Source organism: Triturus cristatus, chromosome 11 (genome assembly GCF_964204655.1).
Source record: "Triturus cristatus chromosome 11, aTriCri1.1, whole genome shotgun sequence".
Taxonomy (NCBI): domain Eukaryota; kingdom Metazoa; phylum Chordata; class Amphibia; order Caudata; family Salamandridae; genus Triturus; species Triturus cristatus.
In genome coordinates, this window is record NC_140594.1 from 626537864 (window position 1) to 626549863 (window position 12000).

Genomic DNA, 12000 nt, shown 5'->3' on the forward strand with positions numbered 1-12000 from the left:
GACACAGGAGTTCCAGTTCTGAACGGGCGCCACGGTACGTCGCTCTAGCCGGTACATGACCTGTTAGATGGTGATTATCGATCAGAGTGCACCGGTCCCTGTTAGATGGTGATTATCGATCAGAGTGCACCGGTCCGGCTTCCCTTCCCTGCCAGCTCACCCTGTGGGGCACTCGTCATGCCATGGGAATCTCATGTGCTGCGTGGCAGTCACTGAGCCTAGCCGATGGCGCCAGGGAACAAGCACCGGGGCAATTCTCATCAAATGTTTGTGTCAGAGAGAGAGCTGTGGGGGCGATGGTGGCTGCTCGTAAGTAAATCATGTGAGGGGACCCGAGCGGCAGAGCGAGAAAGACACCGGTGGCAAGAAATGACAATTGTGTATTGCAGCGGGTGCACACGAGACTAGAAACCTTGAACAAACACAGTGGAAACAGTCACCCCCAAGTGTAGATGAAAGGTGGCACTGGGGTAACAGTGACATGAAAAGGGGCAAGGCGCGCCGGGTCCGAACGGATACAATGAACACAGGGGCCACCACGCCAGCGGTAAAGGGCAAACAACAGAACACAACAGGCAAAAGCAACGAGCAGAACAACAAGTAAAGAGAGCACCGGAAGACACCACCGCCTTTCTCCGAGGCAGAGCAGAAATGCCTCGGAGAAAGGCAGCGGCATTTTCGGATTCGGGGGAGTGTTTGTCTTTTCTCTCCTCCAGCCATTGGCTGGAGGAGAGAATGAGACTTCTTGCAAAAAACACGCCCCCCGATCCGAAAAGGACGGGGCCTAATCGGAATGACTGACCTCTTCTCCAATGGCTGGCCAGCATTCAAGAGGCCAGCCAATGGAGAACAGGGGAGAAGAGGGGCGGGTTCAAGCCCCTCTTCTCCAAGTCATTAAATCTCGGAGCTAGACTGCGCAAGCGCAGCCTTCGCAGCCGAGACCTAAAAAACTGCCCGGGGGTCTCGGATACCCCTTCTTAAAGCAGCACAAGCAAAACTCATTCTGACAATTTTGCACCAGAGTGAGCTGCTTAGAAGCCGAGCCGCCAGAACCCTGGACAAAGTAATTGTGAGTACCCATAGGACCATCTTCTCACTCCCACGAATCACTTAGGTGGCGCAGATCCACCTGGAATTTGGCTTGCTGAAACAGATGCTGGCCAGGAGCATACTTACTATGTTGGAACAAGATCAGGAAAGCAGAGCCAAATACATTGAATCATCTGCTATGGAAGGAGCTGCTGGAACGGATCTGTCACCGGCAAGGGCCTATCTGCAGGAATCACTTTTAAAGCACAGAGCTCATACAACTCCGGGACACCCCATCAGGTATTCAAGAAGATGGCCTGGAAAGCCATACAAATTCGCTCTGTCATTGAGGACAAGGACGCACAATCAAAAAGATCGCACAGATGGATTACATTAAGCTATAAAAATCTTGCACCACAACAATACTTCACCATGGGATACCCAGCTGTAGTTAGGGGGTAGTTATTTAAAATATCGACTAAGATTGTTACCCACAAAGGTTCACCTGCCCCCCTGGTTACGAGAACGGAATACGGACATCTGTCACCTATGTGGGGATGGGAAGGATGTTCCTGTAAAGCAATGGAGGGCGAAAGGAGACAGTTCTTGAAAACTCTCTTCAACCAAAGAGAAGTATGCCAGAGATGGCAGGCCGTGCTGGCCTGCTTCAACCCAGGGTATCCTCTGTTGAACTGTCTTCCAGTAAAATTGCTGCAGAAGGTGGAGAAAGGATGCCCCACAGCACACCTTACAGGCCTGTTAACGTAAAAGTAGCCCTCTTGCAGAACTACCCCACCTTAAGCTCGTGCTCAAGCAGACTACACCCGCAGCACTGTTCTGCACTTTTTGGCACCTGCACTTTGCTTTACTCTACATACAGTTTACATCCCTATCCAGGACCAAGCATGGGAACAGTCAGACTGCTGGGGCACCACATCAGTGGAACAATCCATCTTCACTTAAACCTTAGACAAAGTGCAGTTCAAAAGAGCTCACCCTTGAAGGCATAGACAGAACTGGTGGGACTACAAAAATTTTAATTTCTCAAACTTGCAATATAACAGTTACTTTTATTTGGCATTTATTGAACATGTATTTTGTATCCTAAATATTTAGTAATTTTATTGCAATTATTTTTTTCAGCAACCACACAATTAACTGATAAACTTTAAAATCTTCCCTCAACCAACCCTATAATATTATCTATTTTTGCCTGCCCTTACATCTCCTCTAACTCTGCCACTTCTTAACGTCAACAACTCTATAATGATCTCACCTCCTATTCTTAAATAATTCAGTCTCTCTTCACCTCTCCTTTCCTCACTTGACTAGATACTTATGTCTCCTTTCACCTTCTCTCTCCATCTAGGATTGCTGATGTTGCTGTTTTGTATTGGGGTCTGAGCGGCCTATAGACCTGATTTAATTGAAAGAAGATCCACGTCTCCAATTCTTCTCTTCTTGTAAAGCACACCACTTATTGATTTTGGTAGAGTTGAGCTAAAAAAAAAAACATGAAATAAATCCTTCCCGCCATGCTGAAAAACACTGAGCAAACGTTACTCAGGTGATGTTGGATATTGAGCTGGTGTACATACAAGTGTACGTTTCGACATAGAGTAAAGGCTAGTAAGGTGTGGTTGGATACTGAACAGCAGGTACAAGGATGAGGATGGATACTAAACTGAAAACTGAGCTGTGTGTCAATTATTTAGCTTTTACATTTTTGGCATAAAACTGGCCATTACATTGATGGCTATAACACTGATGGAGTCTATGTATTTTCAGTACATCAAACAAGTATTTTGTAGATCTTCTGCTTGCTTATTGGCAGAGGCCCGCAGTAGCACTCTTTTCTCAGAACCTACCTCAAAAACGGAGGCATTGTCCTTCCTATAAATTTCATTGGCTGGAGGATGGAACCAACCACACTTCTTCATGTGCTGTTGTAGAATAGTTCGGCTCTTCATGTACTTCAGACAAAATTCACAAAGATACAATTTGGGTAACCTAAAAAATAACAAATATACAAGTTACAGAAACATTAAATGAAAATCACAAGTTAAAGTGGAAGAAAGGAAATGCATAGAAATACAGACAAAGAGAAACATGGAGGCAAAGAAAAGAGTTAAGTAGTGAAAAGAAGGGGAATGCAAGAAAGATTATGAGGTAGAGAACAGGAGACACTTAAAAGATGAGAGAAGATTTTGGCAACAGAGACGTGAAATTCACACTTGAACGGCAAATGAAAAATATTAATGGAAGCAGAGATAAAATGGATGTAAGTTAACTGTGCAAAAAAAACTGTTGATGGACAGAATGCAGAACAATGTCATACATTCACCCCAGTACAGAAATCTGGGCCTAAATCCATAGTTTTTTTGCTCACCATGACATTCCAGTTTGAACCCAGCCATATGCAAATCAGTCTTGACCCTGTGCCCTATGGGAACAGTCCAGCCAGAACTGCCAGGCCAGGTCCTCCCTGGACTGGAAACAAGCATCCTAGGACCGGTTTCGGGGTTTCATCCGTCTTCAGCCAGTATAGCTTGATTCCAGTGGCATGGAGAGTACGGGACTCACGTCTGAGCATACCCGTCCCACTCGGGGTGACAATTGCAAAACGAACTGTTGATGGACAGGATGCAGAACAATGTCATACATTCACCCCAGTACAGAGATCTGGGCCTAAATCCATCGTTTTTGTGCTCACCATGCCATTCCAGTTTGGACCCAGCCATATGCAAATCAGTCTTGACCTTGTGCCCTATGGGAACAGTCCAGCCCGAACTGCCAGGCCAGGTCCTCCCTGGACTGGAAACAAGCATCCTAGGACCGGTTTCGGGTTTCACTACCTTCAGCCAGGATAGCTTGATTCCAGTGGCATGGAGAGCATGGGACCCACGTTTGAGCATACCCGTCCCACTCGGGGTGACAATTGCAAAAAGAACTGCTGATGGACATAATGCAGAACAATGTCATACATTCACCCCAGTACAGAGATCTGGGCCTAAATCCATAGTTTTTTTGCTCACCATGCCATTCCAGTTTGGAAACAGCCATATGCAAATCAGTCTTTACCCATGCCACTGAAATCAAGCTATCCTGGCTGAAGAGGGGTGAAACCCCGAAACTGATCCTAGGATGCTTGTTTCCAGTCCAGGGAGGACCTGGCCTGGCAGTTCAGGCTGGAATGTTCCCATTGAGCACAGGGTCAAGACTGATTTGCATATGGAAGGGTTCAAACTGGAATGGCATGGTGAGCAAAACAACGATGGATTTAGGCCCAGATCTCTGTACTGGGGTGAATGTATGACATTGTTCTGCATTCTGTCCATCAATAGTTCTTTTTGCGTAAGTTAACTGTGTAAAAAAATAACTTTAGAAACTGAGAAAAGCAAAAGTGGGGTGTGCCACTATAAAATTTGAGCACAACTGAAGTGAAACCCACAAAGCTCAGCTCAAGAGGCATGCACATTAGAAAGATTATAACAACCAACCCAACAACAGCAAGCTCCTTTGTAGTGGAGCGGCTGATCACAGTTTAATCTTCATGGGCCCTGATTAGAATTATAAGCTGCAGTACTTTTAACAGTACTCCTAAATCACAAGAGAGGAAGCACTTTCTAAGGGTACTTTGGGACCACGTTTTATAAAAACAACCTAAAAGCAAAACAATCTAGCTGCAGAAGGACTTTCATGAGTGAAAACTACAATGCACACATTACTAAGAGGCTATGCTATTTGGTTTCATTTAAAAAATATCTTAATATTGTTCTGATGTCCAGCTTACACAGAAAATTAGAAAATATTCTGACTGCTTATAAAGAAGTTCAGAAATTTCACTGGACAGAAATACATTACCAAGCTTGGTCTAGAAGACTATCATAAAGGGCTCATCAACATAAAGAGAGCCACAGTGTGGCATACTCTACAGCCTAATGTAGAACTCACAAGAAAAAAAAAATCACATCCAATTTGATAAAAAGCTTGATGCATCAGCAGAAAAGGTGATCCCATTCATATGGCTAAGACAGCATCAAGCTACTATATTCCAGCTTTTTTTTAATAACCAGTTGAAAACACTTTACACCAACATGATTACAATGTATAGAAAAAAAGTGTAACTGTTGGGGAGGCTCTTTGATTGGCAGTGGCTGTAGGGGATTAGAAACTCGAACAAGACTACTGCAAGTCTGCCATAAGCAAAAGGATTATTCGCCTCATCTGCCAAGCGAAAGTTAAAGCCTAGGGCCAAGCATACAATATAAAATCTCTTCCATCCAAGAAAATAACATTTGGTGGAATGTCTCATGTTTTCTTGGGATTCTCCAAACACAGCCACATATCCAGTACTGGATGATGTCAGGACTCCTGCTGTAAAATGTATACTGTTGAGCTTTTATTGAATCAGGGACCTGCGCCTCGATTAGTGACTAGGCTGTTCTGTTTCCAGATGAACAAGTTACTTACCTTCGGTAACGCTTTTTCTGGTGGATACAGTATCTGCCTGTGGATTCCTCACCTTGTGAATATCCCCTGCGCCAGCATTCCACTGAATTATTTCCCAGCTCTCCACGCCGACGTGAACGTCATAATTCCACGGCTCCGCTCGCCACTCGGTATGATGTAACCGGAGCCATAAGAGAACCACGTCGGCGTGATGACGTCAGTTCCACCCATTTTTTCCGTGCCTCTGAGGCGAACAGGTGGACTGACACAGACTCAAGTATACATAGTACACAACATTTGAACCAATATATACGGCACAAAGTCAAAAAGGAAAGCTAAAAACATCAGCATTACCTATAAATGCACTAGATAGAAACATACAATGAATAAACAACCAGCTAAAAAAGGGATCTTTTTTAGGTATACAAAGGTGGACAACGGGGAGGCGGGTGGGTCAGTGAGGAATCTACAGGCAGATACTGTATCCACCAGAAAAAGCGTTACCGAAGGTAAGTAACTTGTTCTTCTGATGGATACATCTGCCAGTGGATTCCTCACCTTGTGAATAGATTCCCACAGCAGTCCCACTCCCGGAGGAGGGTGTCCACCTTCCTGTCCCAAAAAGTCCTGCAAGACAGAGTGCACAAAATGGCCCTCCCTCCTCATTTCAGAGTCTAAGCAATAATGCTTTGCGAAAGTATGGAGGGAGGCCCAAGTCGCGGCATTATAAATGTCTGCAACAGGAACACAGAGGTGGAAGACTTAGCTCTAGTAGAATGAGCTCTAACACCCTCAGGAGGAACCTTACCAGCAAGGGCATAGCAGATCTTGATGGTTAGGATGATCCACCTGGACAGAGTGCGCTTGTGCACAGCTTTGCCTTTTGAGTGTCCAATATAGCCCACGAAGAGCTGATCTTCCAAACGAAAATCTTTTGTTCTGTCCAAATAAAAGCTCATTGCTCTTTTAGGGTCCAAGCGGTGAAGTCTCTCTTCCTCCCTGGAAGGGTGAGGGGGGAGGATAAAATACAGGGAGAGTAATAGATTGCCCCAGATGAAAGGGAGTAACTACCTTAGGTAGGAAAGCAGCCATGGTCCTAAAGACCATCCTTTCAGCACGTAAGGTTAAAAACGGGGGTTTTGAACTGAGAGCTTGAAGCTCACTCACCCTCCTTGCCGAGGTTATGGCTACAAGAAAGACTGATTTAAAAGACAACAGCCTCAAAGGACAGCTATGAAGGGGTTCAAAAGGGTACCCCATCAGAAAGGTTAAAACAAGATTAAGGTCCCACCGCGGCATTACAAAGGGAGTAGGTGGAAACCTATTAATAAGGCCTTTGATAAATCTTAAAACAATAGGAGATTTAAATAACGACGGCTGATGTGGAAGACACAGAAAAGCCAATAAGGCTGACAAATAGCCCTTAACCGTGGCCACAGCACAACCCTGCTGAGCCAAGGAAAGAGCAAACTGAAGCACATTAGAAAGATGGGCTTTCAAATGGTCAATGGATCTCTCTCCACACCATTTTACAAACTTAGAACATCTATAGGAATAAATCAACTTAGTGGAGTGTCGCCTGGATGATAATATAACATCCACTACATCCGGCGGGAGAGAGAAGGAACTCAGGTTGCCCTGTTCAATCTCCAGGCATGAAGGTGCAGACTCTGGAGGTGGGGGTGAAGAACCTGCCCCTGCGACTGCGAGAGGATGTCTGCCCTGAGAGGGAGACGGAGCGGAGGGTGCGACGAAAGGTGAAGTAGATCTGTGTACCACACTCTTCTTGGCCAACCCGGGGCCATCAATATAACTTGGGCCCGGTCTTGGCGAATCTTCCTCAGAACCCGAGGAATCAAGGGTATGGCAGGAAACGCGTAAAGGAGTTGAGAGCTCCAACTCAAATGAAACGCGTCCGTCAACGCCCCCTGCATTGGAAACTGGAGACTGCAGAATGACGGGCAATGCGTGTTCTCTTGAGTGGCAAACAGGTCCACCTGAGGAGTCCCCCACGTCCGGAATGTAGGAGAGTAGGGTCTGCTTCCTATGGTCACCCCCACTTTTTGCTTTTGCTTCACTGGTTTTCGACTTAGATGTATGTGGCTGTGGGCCTGCTAATCAGACCCACAGCCCAGCTGTCCTCTCTCTAAATTCATACTATGTACTTTAGGTACATAACCCAATTGGTAAGGATCACCTTATAGGGCCCTGTACAGTGTACCTTAGGTACCCAGGGCATGGGTGTACCCTAGGCCTACCAGGGGCTGCAGCATGTATTATGCCACCCCTGGCTGGCCTCCCATCATGACACAACTGGCTGATCACTCAGCTGGGGCAAGGTTGTGTAATCACCCCTTGCTTAGGTATAGTATTCCTATACCTACCTTATATATAGACACATGTGTACCTATCAGCCACTCCTATAGCAGGCCTTAACAATCCTGGAGGCAGAGTGCTTGGTAACATGTGAGACGGTGCTCTAGCATGAGCTGAGCCTGTCTGCAGCTTTCGGAACCATGTCCTTATAGCTGTTCTATGATATCGCCTACCATATACTCTTAAAGTGCCTTATAATCCTCGCGGTTATGGTAACTATGGTTTGGCTTTATCAAAACATGTCGTGTAAGGTGTCTAACACTTTGGAATACTACCCCCACACCATTTCTGGCGATGAGGATAGTATTCCCCCTTCTAGAGGTGGAAGACATGTTAAAGTCCTACTACCCGGTTAAAGTTAACCAGAGCCCCAGCATCACAAAATGGATGTTGCTGCCACGGACACAAGTCTGACCTCCTGCTGCTGGGAGTCCTTCCAGCGAGGGAGGCTTGGACAATAGGTTTCCTGCCTTGGGAGGTGCTAGCACCACCCTAGACAGGGCTTAGTGTATTGGGGCAGGGAGGGATGAAAGAAACGAGACACTGCCTGGGGCACACAAGGTGTCCCATGCATAGTCCGGTTCAAACCGGTGCTGGGGCACTCCAGCCCCAGTCCTGGCGCGAAACTGGACAAAGGGAAGAGTGTGTAACCACCCCCCTCCCTGGTCCCACCCATAGGAGGGACCTAGCAAGTAACCCAGCCCCCCAGATTAGTATACGAGTGGGAGCTGAGTCCCTAGGACTTTGGATTATCCTGAACTGAAACTAGACACGAAACTCTGGACCTTCGACATTCGACGACAAGAAGACTGAAGAATCTCCCTTGTGGCCAAGGAGTGGCCACCCTGTGCAAACAGGTACCAACAAGCGACCTGCCGTTTGCTTTGCCCAAAGTTCTACGAGGAACCGACTGCAGAGCCCGACCAGCGCCTTGACCTCCAGACTTCTCTGACTCTGATCCACATCCACAGCCAAGCTGAGATCCGTGGAGGCGACGAGAGACGTGGGACCGGCTACCTGGAAAAATTGGCAAGTAGCTTCCAGCGCAGCTTCGGAGGCATCCTCGAAGTTGTGCTCTGGGGATTGAGAAGCCCCAACCCCGAGCACCATCTGCACCGAAGATCAGCCCTCCACACTCCACGAGTTCTGCGTGGGGCCCTTCTGCATTTTCCTGCTCGACGCATCTGTCCGGTTGCTTGCCCGTTGGCTAGTAGCCTCAGTGACGACGAACCCTTGACTTTCCACCGCTGGTTTGGCTCCTCCAGACTGGCCCTTGCTTCCCTGTGAAAGAGAAGAACCTCAGACCTTCCTGGTCTGCACCTGAAGCGAATTTCCCATTCCGCGTGGGTTGCCTTTGCCAAGGCTTGTTGACTCCAATCGGGACGTCGACTCCGCCAGCAGCAAGATCCTTGGTGGGACAGCTCGTGCCCTGGTTCTGGTCGTCCTCGACGCCTCCTGGTCCACGCAGCTGCAGAGACAAGCTTCAAGACATCACCTGTGTTCTGCACGACATCGCCTGGTTCCTTCCTGGTTCCACACGGTCACTGGCTAGTGACCCAGACTTTGTCCCCTCTGCTTGCAGGTGTTCTTCCTTCAAGATCCATCCTTGGATCCACCGGACATCTTCCTCCTGGCCGCCTGCCAGCATCTGTTCTTCAGGCATCCATAGGATCCAGCGACGACACCCGACACATCTTCACACCAATGCACCCGTCTCCTGTGGGTGAGGTAACGCGAGTACTCCGGTGCTCCAGTGGATATTGACTATCCAAGTGTCTAAGTCTTTAGTTGCTTCCTCCTAGTTACTTCGGAAGTGTCCTTATTCTTCCTATTTCTAACTGTTACATTCCCATTGACTTTAATGTAACCCGCGTGTGTGTTTCCACTCTGCTCACGCTTCCCGTGGGTCTCCCACTTCCTAACTATTGGTAGAGTAGTGTAGCCCCAGCGATTCCCTAGGCCCTAGGCCTACTCCCTGTTCGTGACGTAGTACTTATAACCGCTTTCTTAGTATATGGTTTGCGTGGCCCCTGGACCTAACTGTATTTTCCTGTGTAACTTAACGTATGCTACTTAAGAAATTGTTTGTACTTAGACCTCTGAACTCATAAAGAGTGCTGAGGGTATATGTTAGAATAAATACATTCTAATTTTATATATATCTGGTGTAGTGTCCTTTCATTTGGTATTCAAGGGATTGTAATGGTATAACAGCTGGCTTCACATGCCATACAGAGTTTAGCCTAAGACTGCTCTTGTCCATGCTACCACTAGGATAGCTGGTCTATAAGGTTGACTTTACAACCAATCACCATAAGGGTTGTTTCGACTGATACAAGGTGTACACTAGAACTAGTGACATCATATATCAGGCTAACTTCTCACACGGAAGACATGCTGAACCACCTCTGGAGGAAGCCTCCATTCGTGGTCGGCGGAACACTGACTGAGACTGTCCGCACGTACGTTCAGCACCCCGGCCAGATGATTCACCATCAAGCAAATCCGATGGTCCTGAGTCCAGGACCAGAGTCGCAAAGCCTGTCTGCAGAGACGGTGCGACCCTACTCCTCCCTGCTTGTTGACATACCACATCGCGTTAGTGTTGTCCGTCAGGACTTTAACAGACTGACCGCGAAGGGAAGGGAGAAAGGCCTTGAGCACTAAACGTATCGCCCGCAATTCTAGAAGATTGATATGAGACAATCTTTCCTCTGGAGACCAAAGGCCCCTGATCTCCAGATCCCCCAGATGAGCACCTCAACTTAGGGTGGAGGCATCCATTATCACTGTGGCCACCGCTGGAGGAAGATGAAAGGGCTTTCCTTGAGACAGATTGCCCTCCACGCTCCACCAAGACAGATCCGCTGCAGCTTCTCTGGAGATCCTGACAGACTCCCTGAGATCTCCGTTGTGCTGATACCACTGCCTGCGGAGATACCACTGGAGCGCCCCCATGTGCCAGCGTGCATGGTTGACCAACAGAATACAGGGGGCAAACAGACCGAGCAGACGAAGGACCTTCAGAACGGCATTGTGGAATAAAGGGATCATCTCCTGAATGTCGAGAAGTCTTTGAGGAGGAGGAAATGCTCGACACACAGTAGTGTCCAGTACCGCCCCTATGAAAAGGTTGCGCTGAGAGGGCACCAGGTGAGATTTGGGCACATTGATTGAAAAACCCAAGTTGAACAACAGATGAGATGTTACTTGCAGATGATGTTGCACCATCTCTGGTGACTCTGCTTTCAGTAGCCAGTCGTCCAGGTAGGGGAAAACCGGAATCCCCGACCTCCTGAGATTAGCAGCCACCACCGCCATCACCTTGGTGAAGACTTGAGGTGCAGTAGTAAGCCCAAACGGGAGGACCGCAAACTGGTAGTGTTGCGACCCAACCGTAAAACGGAGATACTCCCTGAGCGACTTCAGAATGGGGATGTGGAAATACGCATCCTGCAAGTCGATCGACACCATCCAGTCATCTTGCTGCTACGCCTGAAGAACCTGTGCAAGGGTTAGCATCTTGAATTTCTCCTGCTTCAGGTAAAAATTCAAGACTCCGACGTCCAGAATTGGACGCAATCTGCCGTCCTTTTTGGGAATCAGGAAATACCGGGAGTAGCATCCCTGAGCTCATTCCTGCTCTGGAACCACCTCTAACGCACTTTTTTGAAGCAATGCAATTACCTCCTTCTGTAGAAGAAGAAGATGGTCCTCTGAGCAAAAACCTTGGCAAGGAGGGTAAGGGGAGGAAATTCCCGAAAAGGAAGGGCGTATCCATTCTCCACAAGGTTTAAAACCTAGAGGTCCGTAGTGACCAATAACCAACCTTGCAGAAAGTGGGACACCTGACCCCCAACAGGCCCCACATGATCCAGGATGGGGGATCTAGCGCTGCTTCCCTGTAGCATCATTGGGAGCAGAGGAGGCTGACGAGAAGGAGGGATTGCGGCCAGAACCACGCCGACCCCTTTGTCTTCCTCTATAGGACCTATAGAGAGGATTTTGTTGCTGCTGCTGTTGTTGAGGTTGACGGAAGGAGCGAAAGGAAGACCTCCCAAAACCCCTATACTTTTTGAAGCCAAAACCTTTTGACTGTGCCTGCAAACCTAATGACTTCGCAGTAGCTCTGCTATCTTTGAA

General features: G+C 47.6%; 1 protein-coding gene across 1 annotated transcript in view; it reads right to left on the minus strand.

Annotated features, from left to right (window-relative positions):
• KAT6A (lysine acetyltransferase 6A) overlaps positions 1–12000 on the minus strand; it is a 1365605-nt gene that overhangs the window by 554025 nt on the left and 799580 nt on the right. The window contains exon 10 of the mRNA XM_085634070.1: positions 2898–3039. Coding sequence (XP_085490196.1) covers positions 2898–3039 — 142 coding nt within the window. The remainder of the gene's footprint in view (positions 1–2897; positions 3040–12000) is intronic.